General features: G+C 45.3%; 4 protein-coding genes across 4 annotated transcripts; 2 read left to right on the forward strand and 2 right to left on the reverse strand.

Moving 5' to 3' along the window:
* LOC117833526 (protein trichome birefringence-like 10) lies at window positions 1-3,726 on the forward strand. Its single transcript, XM_034713066.2, has 4 exons — window positions 1-668; window positions 1,744-2,139; window positions 2,446-2,604; window positions 2,874-3,726. The coding sequence occupies exons 1-4, from the start codon at window positions 244-246 to the stop codon at window positions 3,250-3,252; spliced, it is 1,359 nt and encodes a 452-aa protein (XP_034568957.1). The 5' UTR covers window positions 1-243; the 3' UTR covers window positions 3,253-3,726.
* Window positions 3,727-3,905: 179 nt separating this feature from the next.
* On the forward strand, window positions 3,906-7,668 carry LOC117833527 (peptidyl-prolyl cis-trans isomerase FKBP42). Its single transcript, XM_034713067.2, has 7 exons — window positions 3,906-4,268; window positions 4,625-4,804; window positions 5,590-5,679; window positions 6,074-6,258; window positions 6,405-6,527; window positions 6,609-6,761; window positions 7,152-7,668. Exons 1-7 carry the CDS (start codon window positions 4,223-4,225, stop codon window positions 7,476-7,478), a joined length of 1,104 nt encoding a protein of 367 aa, XP_034568958.1. The 5' UTR covers window positions 3,906-4,222; the 3' UTR covers window positions 7,479-7,668.
* A 3,209-nt stretch (window positions 7,669-10,877) lies between these two features.
* LOC140223616 (uncharacterized) lies at window positions 10,878-13,669 on the reverse strand. Its single transcript, XM_072295654.1, has 2 exons — window positions 12,739-13,669; window positions 10,878-12,306 (listed from the first exon to the last, which is right to left on the reverse strand). Exons 1-2 carry the CDS (start codon window positions 13,465-13,467, stop codon window positions 11,107-11,109), a joined length of 1,929 nt encoding a protein of 642 aa, XP_072151755.1. The 5' UTR covers window positions 13,468-13,669; the 3' UTR covers window positions 10,878-11,106.
* A 1,816-nt stretch (window positions 13,670-15,485) lies between these two features.
* Window positions 15,486-16,985, reverse strand: LOC117866736 (uncharacterized). The gene has a single exon (XM_034751018.2). It carries the CDS (start codon window positions 16,761-16,763, stop codon window positions 15,840-15,842), a length of 924 nt encoding a protein of 307 aa, XP_034606909.1. The 5' UTR covers window positions 16,764-16,985; the 3' UTR covers window positions 15,486-15,839.
* Window positions 16,986-23,908: the final 6,923 nt, after the last annotated feature.

Below are 23,908 nucleotides of genomic sequence, written 5' to 3' on the forward strand. Positions count from 1 at the left end.
CCACCTTCCTAGTTCCTCCTCCTGCGCCCCCACCTCCGCACGTCACGCAGCGCACGCGGCACGCACCGCTCCGCTGACTAGCCACTACTAGACCCGCGGGTGGTGCCAGCGCGGCGCGGCGGGGCGGGGCGGGGCGGGGCGAAGAGGGTGGGGGACCGAGGCCCGAAGCACCAGGGGGCGGAAGGAAGAAAGGCTTTGTCCCCTCGGATTCCGTTACTGGTTCCACTTCCTGAGGCGGCGGCAATGGTGCTGGGCTCGCCGGTGAAGCGCCTGGCGCGGCGGGCGGCCAAGGGCCCGCTCGAGAGGGCCGGCCTGGCGGGGCTGGCCGCAGCGGCGGTGGCGGCGGCCGCGCTGCTGGCGCTGCTCTGCGCCGCGTCGCTCCGCTGCTCGGCGGCCGCGCTGGCGGCGGCGCCCCGGAGGCTCTGGGCCGGCGGGGTCTCCATCGCGGCCGAGGCAGAGGCTGCGGCGGCGGCGGCGGCGGCGGTGGGTTATGAGGAGGAGTGCGACCTGTTCGACGGGGAGTGGGTGCGGGCCGACGGCGGCTACCCGCTCTACGACTCCAGGGACTGCCCCTTCCTCGACGTCGGCTTCCGCTGCTCCGAGAACGGCCGCCCCGACGCGTCCTACACCAAGTGGCGGTGGCAGCCGACGCGCTGCGATCTCCCCAGGTTGGTTGGATTCGCTGCTACTGATTTCGTTGCTGTTTTCTCCGTTGGCAGTTGCCACCCTCGCATTCGCATCTGCTTACTGGATTTTGGGGGCGAGCTTAGGTTCTAATTGATTACGGTGTATCCAGAACTTGCAATTAACTTGTTAGATTTGTCAATGTGAAGAAACTTGGGCATCTGGGTGTTAGAATTCTTTTGATGCATTGTTTGTTGAATCAGTCATAGTGCTAGTTCAAACTTTCAACTTCTAAGAAAGATCCTAGAGAACGACACTCCGTACGACCGCTCACCTTGGGACTAGGTGGCAAGATTGGAAACTCGATGCACCTTTGCCGTCCGCTTGGTCAACAGATATTGTAGTCTTGGGAAGATATATTAATTAATTAAAGAAATGGTATTCTTTAGTTATCCAGCATGTCATGATGCTTCCATCTTGCAACCTGTGTTGGGGAAGAGGTGTCTCTTCGTGTAATTTCTTGACCCGTCTCTATTCTGTACTTCTGTCATTCTGTGAACCTTTTTCATGTTATGTAACTTTGTTCAAGTTGCCTTTGTTGGCACAAAATGTTTTTTTTGCTTGTGTACCTTATTTCTGAAATGAACCCAACATCTAATGCAACCTGTACAACTGTGTTATAGTCACAAGCTAACAATAGGAATTAATGATGTTGTTTGCATGGTGCTACCAACAATGCTAGCGATGTTGACTCATCTGTCTCCAGGAATACCTAACTCACAATGGATTATAATTCTTTTTAGCATCTGCTGCCATTAATTGGGCATGCACATGAACGGAGATATTGTACTATACCTACTGGCTGTGGCAGAGAAAGTTTAAATTGGGATACAACAATCTCATTGGAAAATTTACAGCATTTTTGGAATTCTAAGAATAGCTGCTGATCACCAATTTCTTTCTAGTACGCAAGTTCATGGCTTTATGGCCTTCTAAATCATGTCTATCTGGTGCCTGTGGTTTAGGTCTGGGGAACAATCTGGAAGATTTACATTACCACTCTAACATAATCGATGTTATTTTTTCTGACTTGGTCATATTCTTTCTTTGATTTGTTAGATTTGATGCCAAAAGCATGCTGGAGAAGCTACGGAACAGAAGAGTAGTATTTGTTGGTGATTCGATTGGAAGGAACCAATGGGAGTCTCTACTTTGTATGCTCTCTACTGCTGTTCATAACAAGAGTTCAATCTATGAAGTTAATGGGAGTCCCATCACAAAGCACATGGGTTTCTTGATTTTCAACTTTAGAGACTACAACTGCACTGTGGAATACTACAGATCCCCTTTTATAGTCCTTCAAGGTCGTGCTCCAGCTGGAGCCCCTGAGATTGTTAAGTACACGATTCGAGTGGATGCCATGGATTGGATGTCTGACCGGGGTAAGTGGAAGGATGCTGATGTATTGATCTTCAACACTGGGCACTGGTGGAACAATGAGAAAACAATAAGGGGGTAAGGATAAACTTCTTGGATTATGAACTTAGTAGTATTCTGTATTTCTGTGCTTCACTTGGCAGCAATTCTTTTAAGAATTCAATGATCTTTACTAAGATGGAATTGATATACCTTCAGCTACTTCTTATTTCAGTAATTTCTTAGAGAAATAGCTATCTCCATACCTAGTTTTTTATGCAAAATTGTTTTGATTAGTAGAAATGTCACCATCAGGTTCAAGAATTCATCTTTCAATTTCAGACTTTGATGTATTTCACACTGGTACCAGTGATTTGACAGCACTTCAATTATGTTGAAAATCAGGGGTGCCTACTTCCAAGAAGGCGATGAGGTGAAAATGGATATGACTGTTACAGATGCTTACCGAAGATCAATACATACATTGTCCGATTGGCTTCACAGAGAAGTTAACACAAGCAAGACCCATGTCATCTATCGTACATATGCTCCTGTGCATTTCAGGTCTGTATAATTGCTCAGTTAGCAGTGAGTCAGTGATCACCTGCCTCATCTGTTTCCTTTCTCAAGAATGAGTTGATAGTGTTTGAGATTCTTTTATGATATGTTTAAAGTAAATCACATTACTGTGAAAAGTGCTTGAAGCCTTTAGAGCACTCGTATTTTCCTATTCATTATTCTGAAAGCTATATCAAAATACATTATCAAGATTTTTTTTCTAGTGAATATGTTAGACTGTCTCTTTAACTAGGAGTCATCCATATGTTCTGCAGAGGTGGTGACTGGAAGACTGGAGGGAGCTGTCACTTGGAAACTCTTCCAGATTTGACTCCACCCGAATCGCTGGAAGAATGGGATGATCTGCTTAAACCTGTGAATGATGTTCTAGGGAACAATCTGAGACCCAAGCTTTCTGGTTTAGATATGCTGAATGTGACGCAGATGACAGCTCAGCGGAAAGATGGCCACCTCTCGGTATACCTAAGCCCTTCAGGACCCGTCCCTCGCTACAAACAGGATTGCAGCCACTGGTGCCTGCCAGGTGTCCCGGATACCTGGAATGAGCTTCTATACGCCCTCGTCATGAAAAGGCATACGAAGACGGATCAGAATCTTTCCCTTTCTGGCACTATAACCCCGAACACTGGCTGATAATGACGGTCTGCTAAATGCTCCCTGTCTGAAGTCTCAAGTGGGAGGTTGTAACTGGTAAGGTAAATGCAGCAGCTGGTCATTGGCAAAGCAAGCTTCAAACTCATCCTGAGCGATGACACTGTTGATTGATCTCGTACCAATTAGCTAGGATGCCAGAATGGCGAGACACATTTTTGGATAGTGGGTGTCGGTTTGCAGGAAGCTGCAGCACCCTGCCGTGTTTGTACATGCCGAGGTTGGCGAATAGCTGAGCAGAGGTAGAAGACTGTTCAGCTTTTAAGGAAAGCGGTATGTTTCATGCGGAGGCTGTTAGTGTTAGCGGTGGTGAACATAGCTTAGCTAGGGGCGCTACATTGGAATGATGTAAATATACAGCGGCGGCAGCGAAATTGGCAATGGTTTTTGTCTGAAGCTCACTGCAGATGTTAGCTGCATGTGATTCAAGAATTTGTAACTGCAATATTTCCTCTACCGGTCGATCTGCATGGCTCTTTATATTTCGTGCCTGGTGATGATCTGCATTTTATTTTTACACAATGAAGTTTGGATGTGCAAGTTGAAGCTCCTGTCCAGAGGTCTCTGTCTTAGGGCAGGCACCTCTTAAAAGAATGTGAAGCGCGTGATGCAGCAGCATCATGCATGATAGCATGACCCCGATGGTGATTTGGTGGGCCGGTACGGTGGAGCTTACCTACCAGTGGGCTCTTGGGCCCAAGAAAGATCGAAGTCGTCTTCATCTTCTCGCCTTCTTCACTGCGTACGGGTACAGTACAGATGCTTGTGTCGTCCCCGTCGTCGAATTTTATTCTACAGGCTCACCCAACCCCGGATCCATGGTGGATGGACTGATCCACTTTGATTTGAATTGAATACTCTGCACTGCAGCACGCCAGTAAATTCACCATCCAACCCGTGCAGCCTAGAAGTTTCCGCCGGCCGGCGGTCTCCCGGCCAGACACCCGCAGCGATGGCCGTCGAAGAAGATGCGGCGCCTGCAGCCGCCGCCGCCGCTGGTGAGTCCCCTCCTCGCTCCGAGGAACTACCTCTCCATCTATACCTCGCCCCCACGCGTGGCCACTGCTCCGTGGAGCTCCCTGTTGGCTTGTTGGCTCACCTCACTTAGGGGCTTGGGGCTCTTTGTCTTGGATATCTGTCTTCGCTTTCTGTTGGGATTTGGAAGATTAGAGCAAGTTGGGCGCTACTTCACAATGAGACGGTTTCGAACTCTACTTTCCACAGCTGCTGCAGGACAGTTTCCTGAATTGTAATGTGGCTAGATAGTGAAATTTGGACTCTGTATCGAGATGGCGAGCAGTTTCTGAATCCTCATCTCTGTTTTCCTCTTGGTTCTTCTTTCTCTGATTCTCAGGCTCCAGTGATAATGAGATAACAGTGGAAGAGGCCTCTTTTGTGCATACTGAACCTCCCCAGGATGGCAGTGCCCCACCCGTGGTCTCGTCCGATATGGAGGTCCTTCGTGATAAAGTTAGGAAACAAGTCATCAAAGAAGGCCATGGCAAGAGACCCTTAAAATTTGCGACGTGCTTTGGTGAGTAATGGCATAAATGGTCCGTTCCAGTGCTTGGGATGTTAGTTTCTACTTTCTAGATAAGACTAATATGCTGCGTGAGCCATATATTCTATTCTATTCTATTCATATCCAGTTTGTGTTTGTTTGCACTGTTTCCCCCTCATAACAATTTGGGGCAACATATATAACTTTACATATTCATCAACTTCGTTCTCTTTCGCATGATTATGATCATGAGATGCTAATGGCCTTGCTTGCTTTCAATGCGAATAACATTTTTACTACTGAAATGGGAATATGTAAACAAGTTCTCTATGTATAGGCTGCTCTCAACACAAACAGACTAGATACTTTGCCATGTAAACTAGTGGAGGGCTGGAGGCTTGGAGTTCTTGATATTTCATACTAATTGTGCCTTCCTGTTACTCTTTTGCATTCACTGAGTACTAATATCTTTTGCCGGTACCTATTCAGTTTGTTGCTCTAATGCTGATGTCAATTTTCAAAACATCAGGTTTCATCATTTTTCTATTTATCAAAAGTGACCCACATCTCCTTTTCTGTTCATCGACTCATCGAGTAACAACACCTATTTTTATTTCTAGTCTAATGATCATGTCAATTCTCAAAAGTTCAAATTTGATCCTTCTTTTGTTGAAAGTTGCTTAATTCTGTCATCGCATGTCAAAGCTTTTGCTATTGGAATGAAGCATGCACATGCATTTTGATCTAGCATTATGACAAGTGCTTCAAAGGAGAACAACAGTGAATTAACCTTTTCTTTTCTGAATCTCGTGTCGCAGTGCACTATAGAGCATGGGTTCAAGGATCATCTCATAAATTTGAGGATACGTGGCAGGAACAGCATCCGATTGAACTAGTACTTGGAAAAGGTGCCACAAAAGTCACTTCACTTATTTTATACTCAATTTTGCTCGGCTGCATGCAATTTCATCCATCAACTCCATAAATTTTAACAGCTTACTTTGCATGCTATTATGATTTTCTAGTACAATGATGATGGCTCTTATCGAGGATCTCATAGCCAGTTACCCCACCCAGCAACTTGCCATGCCTGCTATTAATTGGTTAATGTGTTGTGAGATGAAATAGTGAAATATGCATTACTCATTTCTGATTTGTACCTCTTTATGTGGCATTGCTCAGCAAGCCTACAGGTACTGGGTAACTAACCTGAGAATTGTATGGGCACCATCAATAGCACAGCAGTGTTTATGAATGATAATTGCCTATGGAGTAACTTTCTAAAGCTTTTTACTCCAACAGAGAAAAAGGAAATGTCTGGTTTAGGCATTGGTGTCAGCAACATGAGAAGTGGGGAGCGTGCGTTGTTGCATGTTGGTTGGGAGCTAGGCTATGGCAAAGAAGGAAGCTTTTCATTCCCAAATGTCCCTCCAATGGCAGACCTTGTTTATGAAGTTGAACTTATTGGATTTGATGATATCAAAGAGGTATGCAAATAAAGTTCTCCCACCTCCACCCCACATAATGCTTTAGTCATTATTATTTTGAAGAGTAGGCTGAAATAATTTGTATTGATTAGCATTACTTGCTTCTCAAGTTGGGAACTTTCAAATCATGATAAACTGTGAATCAGGGGAAAGCCCGAAGTGACATGACAGTTGAGGAGAGGATCGCAGCTGCAGACAGGAGAAAGATTGAAGGCAATGAGTATTTCAAAGAAAAGAAGCTTGAGGAGGCCAAGCAGCAATATGAAATGGTTAGTGGCATTCTTTACTTTTGGCATGCAGCATGCTTGGCAGAATTCTGATTTCAGTCCTCTACTTGTTCCCTTTTACAGGCAATTGCGTACATGGGAGACGATTTCATGTTTCAATTGTTTGGGAAGTACAGAGACATGGCCTTGGCTGTGAAAAATCCATGTCATCTCAACATGGCTGCATGCCTTATCAAACAAAATAGATTCAATGAAGCTATTGTTCAATGTAGCATCGTACGTTATTTCTACTATGCTCATGAGTACACTCAGTCGTCAATACATGATTTACATATATGAGTGCATTTTTCTAGTTTGCGTAGACGTTCACATAAACTATACATGATTTTATGTTCTGACGTGAAAAACATGTCTGTTTAAAAATGATGTAAAGACTTGTAGCAACTAAGCTCATGTGGCCTAAATGAATTCAGATATCAACATGCAAGGTTCTGCATTACAGTTATCAAACAGCTGATTTTGCACCTTTTTCATTTTTTTTAAAAGTGCCAATTCTATGATGACTGATCAATTGAACAATCCCATGTTCCTACTGCAAAATGACCCTGCTTTGTCTGTAAAATTACTGATTTGATGGCTGATCCTTTCTGTAATCTTATTCTTCAGGTCTTGTCAGAGGACGAAAGTAATGTGAAAGCACTGTTCAGGCGAGGAAAAGCTAAATCTGAACTAGGCCAGACAGAATCCGCCAGGGAGGATTTCCAGAAAGCGAAGAAATACTCCCCAGAAGACAAGGAGATCCTTCGGGAGCTCCGGTTGCTCGCGGAACAAGACAAGGCTCTGTACGAAAAGCAGAAGGAGCTGTACAAAGGTCTCTTTGGGCCAAGGCCTGAAGTGAAACCAAAGAAGGCAAACTACCTGGCTATTTTCTGGCAGTGGCTGGTGTCCTTGATTCGTTATCTGGTTCGGATGTTCAAACATAAGAATGAGTAGGGTAGTTTACCTGGAAATTGTTTAGAATTGGTGCTCGAGATTCCGTGGCCATGATGACCAACCTTGTACTATAAAACTGGAATTTCTGCTGAACTGTAATCAACCTTGTACTTGAGCAGTGAACTTTTCAAAAATGTATTTGAGCAGTTGGGATCAAATATAGTTGTTACGAACTCTTTACAGTGTCGTATATTGGCCAACTTTGGAGACAAAATACATACATTCTTTCAGCTGAAGTTTCAAAAAGCTTTTTATGACACTGAATAATACAGTTTTCACATTTTAAATTATGCTAGTAAAATAGCAATAATACTGTCTTACTAAAGCTCTAAATTTCATTCTCCTGTTGATGCTGTTACAATTGAAACTGCAGTTGCTTGCAGAGGAGCACAAAATCTCAGTTCATTGCTATGGCATTACAACCATTCTAAGTGCAAGCAAAAGACATGCCTGATCCTGAAAACACGCTAAAGATGCTATCATCGAAAGTGTTGATTTCAGATGACCAGGAGGCTTATCAAAATTGATATTGTAAACAGATGTACTGGTAACTTCCACTGCTCTTTGTACTGCTCTTTGTATGGACATGGAACGCCCATCAAGGAGTCAGAGACATGGATGTAAGGGACATCCCATAAGCACATATACTCCTACCATATCTTCAAACTACATGAAGATGGAGGGTGATTGAATGCAGAAGTAAATACAAATAATATGCGCAATACACGGAGAGTACTGCACTACTGCTGCATTTTTCGAGGTAATTCACCATGGACTCCCCACTAGCAACCGGTCCAGGCAAACAAACAAGTAAACTCATGAAAAATAGATCAAAGAAGCATCAGAAACATTAGACAATAGGTAGAACATGAAAAAGAGAACAAAGAAAGCATGATTTGAAAATGGCGTTAGTAAGGAAGGAGTGTGGCAGGTTGCCAGCCTCCAAAGATTTATAGGGCCAGTTTGGCATGGTTCCGGCTCCTCTGAAAATGGCTCCGGTTCTAGGTTCTCTGGTGGAGTGATTTCTCCGACTTTGGCTCTTCCTTTTGAAAAAACATTTGGCAAAATAGCTCTTCCGTGTAGTTTAAAATGGTTAGATAAGATGAAATACCCATAATACCCTTTCATTTTCCTTTTCTTTTTTTTATTTTCTTCCTATTTATTTTCCTTCTTTTCTCTTCCTATTTTTTTCTCCTCCCATTCCTTTTCCTATTTTCTCTCTCTCCTCTCTCCTCCCTATCTTCCCACCGCCGGCCTCCCACTCTTCTCTCTCTTCCTTATCCTCCCACCGCCGCTCCTATCCACTCCAGGCTTCCTGCCTCCTCCCAGCCGTCGCCGCCCCCGCCTCCCGCCTCCTCCCGGCCGCCTCCGCCCCCACCTCCCGCCTCCTCCCGGCCGCCTCCGCCCCCGCCTCCCGCCGCCTCCTAGCCGTCACCATCTCTGCCCCCGCCTCCCGGTCATCTCCGCCCCCGCTGTCGTCGTCGGCCGCCGCCTGCCGGAGCTCTGCTGTCTGCCGCCGCTCACTCGCCGGGAGGTCCCTCCGCCTACCGGCGGGCCCTCACCGAGGGCAACGGTGGGCTACGAGGAGGAGGAGCCGCGGGAGCCTTTTTTTTTTTGGCTCCGCCAGCCCGAAACGGCTCCAGAGAGTGAGGACTTCATTTTCATTTATGAATTTCATAGTGAGATTCCCGAGGCTCCGTCGGCGGACCCAGAGCTATTTTGGGCGTCCCGTGTCCTTTGGCACGGCTTCAGGAGAAGCCACTCGAGGAGCCGCTCCCGGAGTCCGGCTAAACGCGCCCTTCTTATCTCTCTTCTTAAGGGCCCGTTTGGTTCCTTTGCTTATTTTTAAGCAAGTGTCACATCAATGTTTAGATACTAATTAGGAGTATTAAATGTAGACTATTTACAAAACTCATTACATAAGTGGAGGCTAAACAGCGAGACGAATCTATTAAGCCTAATTAATTCATCATTAGCAAATGTTTACTGTAGCAACACATTATCAAATCATGGACTAATTAGGCTTAATAGATTCGTCTCGCCGTTTAGCCTCCACTTATGTAATCGGTTTTGTAAATAGTCTACGTTTAATACTCCTAATTAGTATCTAAACATTTGATGTGACGGGTGCTTAAATTTAAGTAAGTGAACCAAATCAGGCCTAAATATGATGCTACATCATTAAAAATGCCTACATAGCAGCTTAATAAATGCGAATGAAACTCCCACTGAGAGAGACTGGCATTATCTGTGGTACCAATCTGCGCGCTAACGCCCTCAAGAGCTAGAGCATGCGGCGTGTGGGCAGTGTAAGGCTGCACCTCGCCATTGGCGCCGGAGGCAATTCTACGTTTTTTTTCTCGACCGTACCACGAGGTACGTATTTCATTAAGAGAAAAAATTCTATGTTTGATGCCGCACAAGAATCTAGAATTTTGTCGCAAGACGAGCTTCAGCTGCGTAACGAGAGCTCAAGTCCGTTGCTTGAGACTGGCATCCTTGTATCGCACCCTGGATCTGGTAGAATATTTTAAATTGATGGCGTGGATTTTGAAACCTGTACCGACACATGGGCAAGAACCTTCCGTATCTTAGGACTTATCTTTATGTTTCCATCTTTGAACCTGTCTTATTACTATATATATATATATATATATATATATATATATATATATATATATATATATATATATATATATGCTTCTCCTTCCTATGACTCATTAGGCCAGTCTTAGTGGTAGATTTTGTTTTCCGGTTTCCAAGACTGCCACGTCAAACAAATACAATAAAACTTGAAAGAAACTACCACTCTGAATACATAGTTTAATTCTAGAGTTTCATACATATTTAATTTCACCACTCATTGCGAGTTGGTGGAGAGTTTTATTCCCATGAAACTCATTATAATTATTGCAAGTTTCCAGCCTCTCAAGCGGCATCAAATATTCTACTTCATCCAAGTATGGCACATCCCAAACATGAAATTCAACTTAAGTCACAACAAAGAGTGCCAACAAGTAACACATAGATGATGCACCTGCCTAAAGGTAAAAACCAGGTCAACAAGCAAGGCAATCTAGACGTCCAGAAAAATCTGAACAGTAGTGGCATTTTGAACTGATTATACAATATGCATCAACAGGGAATGTAAAATTAATACCTTCAAAAACATCTAAAGAATAAGCAACGTAGAAGATAATCATGTCAAAGTTGGCAAATCCAACACTTCACACAAAACAAACAAATCCAACTGTTCCCAACATCCATAGAATGATAGTATTGGATAATCCATGGAATTGCAAACAGTAGACACTTTTGATTGATTTTACCTTCGGGAGTCAAGAGTGCAGGATTTCTTAACAAATTATGCAACAAAAAGTATCCAAACTTTGTGGCACCCATTAACTTCTAAATTGACCCCTGTTATAAAGATAACTGGAACTGAAAACAAGATAATTTTACTTGGTGATAACTTGATGCTGAAGATCGGGATAACAATTCTCAAAAAAAAGGAGATCACGGAACATGGAAAGTAAATTAGAGCATGAGACAGTGCATTAGACAGACATAATTACTCCAACAAATTTGCATGTCACATCAAGATGTCTCGATACAGTTAGAATTCAATTCATTTGAAATAATGCTCATTTATCAACACCCACAAAAAATGGAACTTTTCAGGCAGGGACTTCGCATGGTGCCGATATTCTTCCCTTGAGAAAACTGATAATAGTAAGGAAGTAGTGGATGCCTCAAGTGAGAAGTTCTTCTCATCAATTTTGGAGAGGTAAACCCCGGCCCTCATTATCTCACCTCTATCCAACAGCCTCCTAATTATAGCATTTAGCATACCTGAGTTTGGAGTGCATCCACTCTTTTCCATGGCCAAAAACAGATTGTCAAACTCCTCTAGCAACCCTTCTTTAATGAGATTTTCTGTCACTAAGCGATAGGTCACAACATCTGGAACTAAACCATGGGCTGAGATAGCAGTGAGCATACCCATGGCATCTTCCTTTCTGCCACTTTTGAGCAAAGCATCAATCATAATGTTGAAAGTAATAATGTCAAGTTGAGAATCCATAGAACATAGACTCTGAAACATTTCGAATGCGTCATCAAGAAAATTATTTTTGCAAAGCCCATTCAGCATTATGTTGCACGTGTAAATGTCCAACTGCATTCCACTTTTGATCATATTAAGATAGAGTTCTTTTGCTTCAGAAAATCTCCCATACTGAAATAAACCATGCAGTATGGTGTTGTAAGTGGCAACTCCAGGCGTAACTGCGTTGCTCAACATTTGTCGGAAAAGTCTAAATGCATCGTATATCCTGCCAGCTCTACAGTAGCCGTGAAGCAAAGTATTATAGGCAACAACATCAGGTTCCAAACCAGCCGAGACCATAACATCAAGTAGCTTCATAGCTTCCTCCATCCTACCAGCCAAGCAGTAGCCATCTATTAATGTATTATATGAGATAACATCAGGTCTCACACCCAGGCGTACCATCAAGTCAACGAGACTCTGAGCTTCCATGACCCGTCCTTCATTGCAAAGGTTACGCATTATTGTGTTGAAGAACGTGGCGTTGGGATATATACCTTGATTCAGCATTTCAGAAAATAATTCATCAGCCTTCTCCCATTTGTCAACGGTGCACAGTCCATAAACTAGGGAGGTAAAAACAATGATATTAGGAGTCACCCCTTCATTGATCATCTGATTGCATCTAAGCATTGCCTCGTCCACCCTTCCCAATTTGCAAAGTGCATCTATTAATGCTCCATAGTTGACTACATTAGGACTCAACCCCTGCTGCCTCATCTGGTCAAATATATGCATTGCCTCATATATCATACCACCTTTAGCATACTCACAGAAAACTATGTTGAAGGTTTGATGGAGGTGAAATACCATCTACTACCATTAGATCTAAGAGATCACGCATATCAGCAAGATCTCCTTTCGAAGCATACCCATTAAGTAGAACGTTATAGGTAGTTACATCAGGTTTTATGCCCTTTTCAATCATAGAATCAAAAATGTTTCTAGCTTCTGTGCTGTTTCTATTCTTGCAAAGATAGTCCAGCAGCAAACCATAAGTAACAACATCTGGTCGCTGACCCCATGTGGACATTTCTTTGAGCATTCGAACCACCTCTTTCCATTGTCCTTTAGTGTAATATCCATTGATCAGACAATTATATGTCCTATTATCTGGCTTAACACCTTTATGGATCATCTGCTGAAGGACACCCTCAGCCCTCTCAACTGCTCCAGCTTTGCACAGGCCATTACATCCATGGCCTCACCCATCCTCTTTGCATCACAGAGACCATTGAGAAGCTGATTAATGACTATGGCATCCACCCTAAAGCCCTTCTTAAGTATGAGGCCAAAGCCAGCGAAAGCGAAATCCAGGTGGCCCATGCTACAGAAGCTGCCGATGATTTTGCTGTAGGTGCGCAGGTCGGGAGCTTCCTTGGTGGGTGAGGCACGGGCCATCCGGTTGAATAGGGAGACGACGAGCGCAGAGGTTGAGGAGCCCCTGCCCTTGGCGCGAGAGACGACGGTGAGGAGCTGGTTGAAGGCGCGAACCGAGGCAGGCCGGGCGAGCGGGAGCAATTCATCGAACAGCTTGACGGCGTCGTCGAGGCCGATGCTTCCCGAGCTGAAGCGTCCGGCGATGGCGATGGCACGTATAGACGGGCGCCGCGCGTATACAGTCTGACAGAGGAGGAGAAAGCAGTCGGGGACTCCACTGGATTCAACTGATTTTTTTTTCTGCATACAGTTGGACTGAGTTGAGAGCCGACTTGTTCGTTTCAGCTTGCTGCCGTGCTGCGGCTGTTTCGGCTGCGGCTGCACAGCCTCATCAACTTGGCTGCTGTAGCTGTGCAGGTTACCTAATGTTTTTTGCGTATACAGTACAGCATTTTCGAAGTACGAACGCTTATACTTGAACAGCAGTGGAAGTAACAGCATGTAAAAACATTAAAACAAAAACAACCATCCATCAAGCTACGACATTGTAACTTTCGCTGCTGCATCAAAGGTTAGTAAGACCTTTTGGTGAGGCTGGAATACAACATCACACTGTCCTTCAGAGCCAGTAAATACTGGCTTACACAACAAGGATGGCAAGAAATGGGTCCTCCTGCCACTACCATCAACAGCTTCTTTTTGGGCCATGATGGGCTGGACAACGTGATGTGTACTTTTCGCATCATAATTTCTTCTTCTGTGAGATGATAATAATCCTGATCTTCCTAATTACATAATGGCCACCGTGCCTGCGATCGTCATTCATGAAATTCAGGAGCCATTTGCATGGTCGAGACAAAGGGAGGGCACACAATATCTGCAACTACTATCATTGGCGTGATGATTTGGTAGTTGTTCAACTCTACCATTGAACCATTCTTGCGACGATAGACTTGTGCAGCCAGTAAGACTCGCTACTTCTAGAATTGGAATTGAACCGAGTAAGAATGCGCATAGAGTGATCAAAGAAAGACTGAAGTCTCGCTTTCAGTTTCTGAAGAACCACAGCTAGTCACAGTCATACCCATATAAACCGGGGGGGGGGGGGGGGGGGGGGGGGGGGGGGGGGGGGGGTTCACCAGACTTGCAAGCCTTAATCTTATCAAAACATAGTTCACACTTCCCAGGTTGCTCACTACTATAATCGAGTTTTCCAGACGTGCTGCAGTGAAGAATCAATGATAGGCCTGCTATTTTAAGGCAGGGCACATCCGAAACAGCGTCAAGAGAACTGCCAGCACCAACTCGGCACACTTGTCATCTACAAGCAGTATCGCCATTCATCAGTCTATGAACACGATTGCCTAACTTGAAAGCAATGAGTAATAAATCGTGAAAGCAACACTGCATTTGGCCAACTCCAACTCCAAATCAGGGCAATACAGCTCACAAGCCACGATGAAGTTGGCCAGATTCCAATTTCCATGGCTGCCGACGTGCCGTGCCAAGAACTGTCATCTGGAGCATGAGCCTCTTGTACCAATTCCTTGACAAGGTCTAACTAAAATCCAGACACAGTGAAAAAAGGATACAGCAGCGTAATCAGATTAATCATGTTTGCATGTTTAAGAATGCATAGTTGCACGTTGTTGTACTAGTAGGTTTGCTAAGAAACAAAAATAAGGGAAATGAAAAGGAGAACAAGACAAACAAAGAACAGAGAATTTCGTCCTAGCGTGGCAACATGGTTGCTTGGCAAATAGAGTATCAGATATGATGATGCTCACATGATGGGTGACACCATCATCAGTCTCTTTCGGCTGCTATCCAATTCGCCAATTTGGATTGGAGTATCAGATGAAGTTCAGAGAGAAACAAAACCAAAAAACACAGCAGAATCTATTCTCTCGTGAGAGGCAGCAGGAAAGTGAAGCTCTCACGAGAGTAGAATCTGGGAAGGAGAAGCAATAACCCGTACTCCTCCACTTGTGTTGTATGCCGGCACAGCTTGGGACCAATACCAAGTGCATCGTTACATTACGCCCTCGTCAGACTTTGCAAACAGAGACAGTCATGTGGTGATAAATTACGACAGGGACATGGACATCGCTATATAGCTGTTGAAATTACAAGGACCAGAGAGCAGCAATTATCGACTTAGGCAGGGCGAAAGACAAATGCGATGATACGATAGGCTGCAAAACATGTGGTTGATCGCAGGAATCAGTACTTGAGAACCAAATTGGAGCACAAGTGTGTCATAAAGAATGGTCGTGCGTTATATTAGATGGCAATGTGCAGTAATCTATGAAGATATCCATGCAGTGCGTGGTATAGGCATCACAGTGCCGCTGTACCACTCTGAAATTGTGCCAGAATCATTTCATTTGTAGCACCGTATTGCTGCATTGCATCAGAACAGACCAGAAGCAATGGAGGTAAACATTGATGGAAAGCGTACAGCAAGCAGAAATTTGCAAGCTTTTGTACACCACCTGATCTTTTGCACACAGCAGAAATGCAGAATCAAACAAACTCTATGTATAATCCTTTGTTAACTGTACGAGCACACAGCTAAAATTATCTGGAAAAGAGGAAAAGCATGAAAAAGAAGAAGATGATCCTCTCCTCTCTGTATACCACATTTTCATGGTGTCTTCCCGAACTCACTCATTTGGCACACTAGAATCTACAAACCTACATACTGTAAGCACAACCATTCCCATCTTGGTTTGGTTGGATTCGCTAAATTCCACCAAATTTTCCAAGTCATTGAGAAGCAGTGACCAGAGGAAGCAAAGCATGGCGAGCGAAGCAGTGGCCAGAGGAAGCAAAGCATGGTGAGCAGCAGCATTGACCTGAAGAATTGGCCATCAAGGCGGGGCCCTCAACGCCTGCACGACGAGCGCGAAGCCCGGCGCGGCGGCCTCCTCCTCGAGCCAGAGCCTGCTCTCGAGCGCGCTCCTGGCTCGCAGCATCACGACGGCGCACCCCGGCGGGTCCCGGAACCACCAGCCGTGCAGGTCCCACAGGACGTCGACGGGCGCGCCGTCGACGAAGACCGTCTGGTTGCCCCTGAAGTTCCAGCGCAGCCTGCGTGCGTGCACGGCGCGCTTGCCGTCGACGCTGACCCAGAGCTCCTCGCCGCCGCCCCCGGAGGTGGTGGCGCAGCCGACGGTGACCTCGTGCTCCGGCGCGCCCTCGGCGAAGCGCACCCGCGCGGTGTGCATCGCGTTGGGCGCCGCCACGACGCGGTCCGCGCGGGCGACGGGGTGGAACCGCGCCTTGGGGATCTGGCCCTCGAACTTGGCCTTCACGAACTCGGCGGCGAGGTCGCCGACCGCGAGCACGACCTCGGCGTTGGCGACGGCGACGAAGTAGAACCCCGAGACGGGCTCCGGGGACGAGTCGGCGGCAGCGGTGGCATACTTGGCGGCGGTGAGGTCCCAGAAGAGGGCGAGCGGGGCTTGGTGGTGGTGGTGGTCGTCGGAGGAGGGGAGGGAGCGGGTGCCCTTGCGGCGGCGGAGGAGGACGGCGGGGGAGGAGGCGGTGGGGCCGGCGAAGGAGAGCGTCGGAGGCCCAACGGGGGAGTGCGCCCAGGTGAGGCGGAGGAGGAGCGGCGGGGAGGTGCAGGCGTGGTAGGTGGCGGTGACGGAGAGTGTGGCCGGGGAGGAGGAGGCGGAGGCGACGAGCGTGGAGGCCGGCGTGGTGCAGGCGACGCGGACGGCGCCGTCGGAGACGCAGGAGGCGAGGTCCCGGACGGAGGAGGGGAGCAGCAGGCTGGACGCGCTCACCATTGGGGAGGGGGGGCGCGCTCCCGATCTGCGGCGCGGCCTGCAATGCGTGAGGTGAGGTGAGGGTGGCGTGGGAGGTGGGGACTGAGGGGGTTATGAATGGTGGGCGCGGGGGACGGACCCGACGGCGAGGGAGGCGGGCGGCAGTGCGGAGGTGGGAGCAGAGCTGAGCAGCCGACTGGTAACTGCCGGAGCGGGGGGCGAGGATGCTTCTGCTTTAAGGCTAGCAGGGACCGTGATGGCCGTCGGATCTGAAACGAGGGAGCACGAGCCGTCCGCTTTGCCCGGCACACGCTTTAAAGGCTGCGGACGTGAAAGAGAGATTTTTTACAGGCTGTGGACGCCAACAAGGATTTTGAGAGGAAGCATTCAAACATAAAATTGCATTAAAAAAAGGATTTTGAGAGGAGCTTTGACAGGATTCCGAGCTCATTTTATACCAAAGGACTATATTGACAAAACTATATATAAATAAAATATGTCAATTGGATTAAAATCAAACCGTTTGAGTCCATCCATCTATGGTTACTAAAAGTAAAATAAAACTGAAATATTTCATTGCTACAATGTTCCGAGCTTATCAGGATTCCGAGCTCATTTTATATCTTAATTTCATAGTATCATGTTCCTAATCGAAAGTTCTAATAATCTCATAGGATTTGTGAAATGCTATATAAGATTCTATAAGAAAATAAACTCTAAATTAGGTACTCACCCAATCACCAATATAATATGTTAGGTTGTGGTTTTATGCCAAACCATTTCAACTTTGGCTGTCATAAAATTAGTTAACAATTATTTATACTTAGTTTTATATAAAAAAAATAGTACCGAAAGCTTCACCTGGTAAACTGCAGTATTGTTCCAAATAACTTATATTTGTGATTGCACGGAGTAATATACACTCCCTCTTCAAGGGAATTTGAGTTTTGTCAATTTAACCTGCCCTGTTTGTACTCATCACCATGTTATGATATGTTAAGTTATGCAATAATTAATATAGGAGACATTTTAAAATAATTGAGTTACATTTAAACATTTCTACATTCTATTATAAGTTTACCATAAATTATATGCATTCTTTTTTTTAAAAAAAAATTTGCGAATGAAGTAAACTTGTTAGAACCACGATTCCGCGATCCAACCCTACCTAGTAGATCTTGGCAACCTTTAGTTGAGAGCGCGCGTTCTTGGCTGCCAAGGGCGACGGATATTCTTCCGTTTGGCTGCTTGCCGCAAAGCTTTGGAGCTCGTGGGTTGATCATTTGATCCCCTGTGCGGCGGGGCCAGATGGAACCAAGGCCATCTGGGCGTGGACACGGCGACGCTGGTGTCGCCATCAGGCTGCAGTCACGAGTAGTTGCGGAATCGGGGCCGTTCAGGCCGCATGGGCAGCAGCAACAGCACAAAACGCATGTTTCCACGAGCAGGCTGCCGAACCAAGGGAATGCTGCTGTCTGTGTGCTGTCTCTGATCGACTGATGAGAGTACCAGACTACCACCAGCGGCCTTGTCCGCCTCCTCTCCACGCCTCGCCTCACATGATGGCAGTGTCGGAGTGAGACCACAGACCACTTCGCCCATCGCCGAAAAAGAAAGCGCCGAGCCAAACCAGTGGGTTCAGGTTCAGAGAATCGCCAAAGGTCAACTGGTTCAATTTCAGATGCTTCTTCCATGCAGCATGTGACAAACCTCAGGATCTCTGATGCAGTAGTTTCAGAGGAAAACAAGAGCCAACCCAACCAGCCTCATCTGCCATCTTCTGAATGCTTCAAATCTCATTTTCTGGAGACATACAGCAGAATCAACTCTAATGTACTTCTCTGGAGTAAACCATAGATCCACAAAAGTACAGAGAATGGCCAAAAGGCCAACTGGTTTAATTTCAGATGCTTCTTCCATGCAGCATGTGACAAAACCTCAAGAACTCTGATGTAGTTTCACAGGAAAACAAAGGAATCCATCCCAACCAGTCCTGAGCTGCCATCTTCTGGATGTTCCTGATGGTAAGCCCAAATCTCACTCATCCTCTGGAAGACATGCAGCAGACTAAACTCTGTCAAGTTTCAGGTAAATAAACAAACAAGCAAAAGTAGCTAGAGCGACAGGTAACAAGAGCAGGGGCGAAGCGTCGGCTCGACAGGACGGCGGATCAATGATGGAAAAAGTGCGGACCTGATCAGTGGATCATGCATTCATGCATCACCTAATATAATGTTCTGCTCCAATAGTCCAATGCCGGCAGCGCAGTATGATTAGCAAAAGGGACGGGTACCCGTACTCGGGTACTCCCCCCTAGTACGCTCATCCGTCGACGACGCAGCAGATGTCACTGCCAACTACTAACTCCCAGCAAGATCGCAAATCCGGCCGAATGCAACGGCGACCCTGGCACCATATTACCTGCAATCCATACAAGGTTACGCTTACGCCTCCCAACAATAGAGGATTAAGAAATGGTTAAACAATGCTGTCAGAGAAAGCAAGGTGGAGAATTAGAAATCAAGCAAAGGCTTGCTACCTTGTCTCTTGGCCTGTGTCTCCATGTTTTCTTCAATTTGGTGGTATGTGGTCTCGCTATCGTGGGAGGCGAGATGATTCAATAGTTAAGGTGTAGCAGTATCACTGAATCACAAAACTAAACCACACACGTGCTACGCAAAATGTGTCGCTGTCACACGGAAGTGGAACCAAAATCTCATAAATTTGCTCCCATCTTGACAGATCACAGCGTTAAATAACTGATAGACTTTGCTAGATTATTAGCCAAAACTTATGGGACTAGCCTGTTTGAAATTTAACGCATGGACCATTGGTCCATGGGTTATTAGCCAGTCTGATCTGACAAGTGAGCATGTGAAGTACGACTTTAAAAAAAAAGGCTCAATTGAAATATATTAAGATGTTTAACTTTGTCACTCATGGAGTAATCTACTTCGATAACTGAGAATGCCGGCAATACCAGGCACTTGATCCCAGAAGCAATAAAAATATATATGCACGGTCTGTTGACTTTACTTCCTTTTTATAGGTCCAAGGGGATGAAAAAAATAAAAATAGTTGCCCCCATGCTGAATAATTGTTAAAGCAGAATGAGACACTCATCTGAAAACAAGGAAAGCAGGATCCCTGAAAACAGTAGACAGCTCTTCATATCTCAACCACCGGCACAAATCCAAACTAGTTCTTAATCCAGTTCCTTCTCAGGAAAGGTCAGATAGTGTGGCATTCGTGCACAATGATGTACAGTCCACATTCTAATCCTGTCGGCAAACATAAATTTGTATTGCCAGGAAAGGGAAAGAGGCAACTACTATTATGCTTGGGTTAATCATTCATACCTATATGTTTCAGGAACAGATAAATGGATTTCCTATTTCTTGTTAGACTAGGTGTTGACAATGACTCGATGAGGCTCTGCAAATGCAGTGGACACAAGTTGACAAAACAGGCCTTTGTGTTCCTGACCTACTATAGAACCAGCTGACGGGATAATATTATGCAACTGGAGAGAAGTCACATTACTCTAGGCATTAGATGACAGCAGCAAGGCAGTTGAGCAGTTGAGGAGGGCAACGCCTTTGCTATCTTCAGTTCTCTCGGAAGGAAGAGAAGCATTAGAAAGAAATTCAGATTTCCAGATGCGTTTGTCGTCTTCTACGCTCCAGTTGGAATGGCTCCTCGTGCTACCTGCAGCCTGCAACTGTTGATCAACACGGGAAGTTTCCACTCCATCAAGAGCCCAGTTGGTCCTAGTTTAGCAGGCAGCAGCATGTCACTGATTCAACGAAGAACCATTCAACAGTACAGATTCCGTACTACCCAGATTAAATTGATGCAGCAGAATCAAAATAACAAAATCATATTCGCTGGAATTAAGTATTAACACTAACCTGCATTCTTTAGAACTTCCAAATTACTTGCACAAAGTATGAGATCTCCTTGGTCGGTTGTGGCTGGCCCTTCACCCCGGTTTTTGCCTTCTTTTTCTGGTCACATGTGTTTCTGCTCATCTCGCAAGGATAAAAATGCAGTCCCATTGCTTTCTATTAAAACCGAATATTATAATGGGTATAGTGTCCCTCAGCAAATTACCACGATTGTGTAGTGTCCTATGGCAAAGCCATCTTTTTTTAGTGGCCTGTGGCAAAAGATTTCTGGGAGCCAATTTTCCCTTTTATTAATTACCATACATAATATGCCAAGGACTCGCCTACTGCTGATGCAGCCTCTGAGGCTCACAAGGAGAGCCCATTGGTCCATGAACGGGTCCATGAATCATGAACCAATCTGATCTAAGAAATGGGGATGTGAAATATTGTTAAAAAATTCATTTTGAATATACTACATCAAATCATGGAGCAATGCGAGAATGTGATACATGCATTGGCTAAACCAGTTATTAATCTCAAAAGCATTATAAAATTGGTGCATGGTCGTTGACTTTGATTTCAGATTCGAGAGAAGGAAAACCTAGTAGTCCCGTACAGAATTATATTGGTAGAGCAGAAGTGACTAAATGAGATACTCACCTAAAAAAAAACGGAAGGCAGGACCCCGAGAACAATAGACAGCCATTCTATAAGGTAGTGATTGGCAGGCTGCACTAGTTGCTAGCCAGGCCAATTTTGACCCGGCTAAATCAATGCAAAGTGCTCGTGTTTGGTTGGGTGGCTAAAGATAGCCTGGTTTGCTATGCTCATGTTTGGTTGGCTACACAATGTGATAAGATGATCCTGTATTTCCTGTATTTCCTAAAGGTGAGGTTACCACCCATATCTCTCCCTCTTCTCTCCTCTGCCTCGTCCTCGCTTCCACCTAGACGTGCCCCGCCACTGCTGACAGGCTCCTCGGCACCCCATCCCCTACCTCCATCATCACCTCCTTCCTGCTTCTCCACCAGAGCTCGCTCTTACTCATGCGGTGGCGGAGGTTGCGGCGAGGCCTTCAAGTGGAGGACTTGAGGAGCTTTGGCGAGGCTCAATCGAGTTCGAGCACGGCCCAATCGAGCTCCGGCGAGGCTCAATCGAGCTCGAGCACGGTCAATCGAATTGGGCACGAACAAATCGAGCTCCTCCTTCATTCACGGGTGCTCATCTCGCCAACCGAAGTGCTGCTCCCGCGCCGGTCGGAGCACCGCGCTCCCGCAGCTCCGCTCTTGGGCCTGGCTGCGCTGCCGCGTCGGCTGCAGTGTCGTAGCCACGTGGGGCTCTGCTACTGCGCCGGCCACAGCGCCGCTCCTGCACGCGGCTCCGCAACACGCCGGTCTGCTCAATGGTCGGAAATGGAAAAAGGGGAGGTGAGGTGAGGAGATGGGAAAGCTACGGGAGGTGATGAGAAAGCAGAGCCATAGCTAATCCAAGCCCGCATTGCTGGAAGCGGATCTCATTCTTGTTTCCAGTAAGCTTGGCTAGCACCCCTCCCCTGCATTAGCTAAGGGGGTGTTTGGATACGAGGTACTAAACTTTCAGATGTTCGAACGCTAATTAGGAGGACTAAACATGAGCTAATTATAAAACTAACTACAGAACCCCTATACTAATTCACGAGACGAATCTATTAAGCCTAATTAATCCATCATTAGCAAATGGTTACTGTAGCACCACATTGTCAAATCATGGACTAATTAGGCTTAATAGATTCATCTCGCGAATTAGACTCTATCTATGCAATTAGTTTTGTAATTAGATTATATTTAATACTCCTAATTAGTATCAAACATCCGATGTGACAGGTACTAAAGTTTATAAGTGTGTTGCCAAACAGGGCCTAAGCCTGGCTAAAGGTCTTGTGCATGCTACCAAACACAGTGAAGCTGCATTATGGGAGCCTGGATACAGGCTATGCACCCTACCAATCACAACCTAACTTTCCACAATAGGCAAAAACAGAAATGAAATTAATGCATATATACTTCCTTGTTATGGCAATTCACATAATGTGAATCTCCCTGCATAAAGACCAAATAATTTAATCCAGTTAATAGTAACAAATTTTATTGTCAGTAGTGTGAGGCCAAATATTATGATGCAGTTCGTACATGTAAAATAGTATGCCAGATAGATGAATTTTGTACATCAGACACATTTTCTTTGTTCTTGTTGAACTAGACAATTTTGAAAATGAATGGTTTATAAATGCATAGGTCGACCTATAGGACCAGCTAACAAGATAATTTTGTGCAACATGGGAGAAGATATAATACTCCTAACTGATAGCAGAAAAGCAGCTGAGGAGATGGTACAGGGACTTCTCTAGTATTACCAAACTCAAAGGTATAGAAAAATAAGCATGGATGCAAATTCTGATTCCCAAATAAATGTATTATGCACTCACTAGGAAGGAGGATAGCAGGTAGCCCCCAGTTGTTGTTGTTGTTTTGAAAGGCTAGCTCCCAGTTGGAAATGTTGAGGTTTCCTTCCTCTGTGCCGGTGCAGTTGGGACAGCCCAGCTCGCTGTAAGCTGCAACAGCTAAAAACAGTACAATCTTGTGATCAGCATGAGAAGTCTCTTTAAATGATGAGCCCACTTGGTTCTAGCCTACTATACCAATCCATTTATAGTAGCATGATTGTGCAATGCTCAACATATTATTTTCCCCTACTTTGTTGAAGCCACAAAATATTGATGTACAAAGGCTTGTAGATCAGCTGCCTGAGGTTCACAATAGCGTTATCACAAGACAATTAATCTGTAATAAAATTAGTAAAAAGTATAGGACCTATGTAACAGCTCGGCCTCCTAGAGCATTAATGGTCCCATCTTATAAATTTTTCAGAACCTATAATATGTAGGACCAATAACAAATTTAGTTGTTTCCCCTGTCTACATCCTACTACCCAACAAACTTACAAAAGAACAGGAATAAGAAAGGCTAGTGAAAACATAATTGCAGGAAACCAAATGGCTTGAACTAGATAATCTATTGTCTATATAGGGTGTAAAATACGCAGATTACTGAGAGCAATTTAACTTACAAAATTTCGTGTAGAGGTAGAAATAAGCTGATCCATGCTCTTATGGGCAGCAGCTGTAACCATGAATGGGACACTCCAAAATTTCCCTGTAAATATGGGTCACCTAAAGAACTAGAGTGCGGAGACACATGAATAAGGGACACAAGTTCCACGAAGTTCTTGCAGTTTCCA

The sequence above is a fragment of the Setaria viridis genome, chromosome 8 (assembly GCF_005286985.2).
Source record: "Setaria viridis chromosome 8, Setaria_viridis_v4.0, whole genome shotgun sequence".
Taxonomy (NCBI): domain Eukaryota; kingdom Viridiplantae; phylum Streptophyta; class Magnoliopsida; order Poales; family Poaceae; genus Setaria; species Setaria viridis.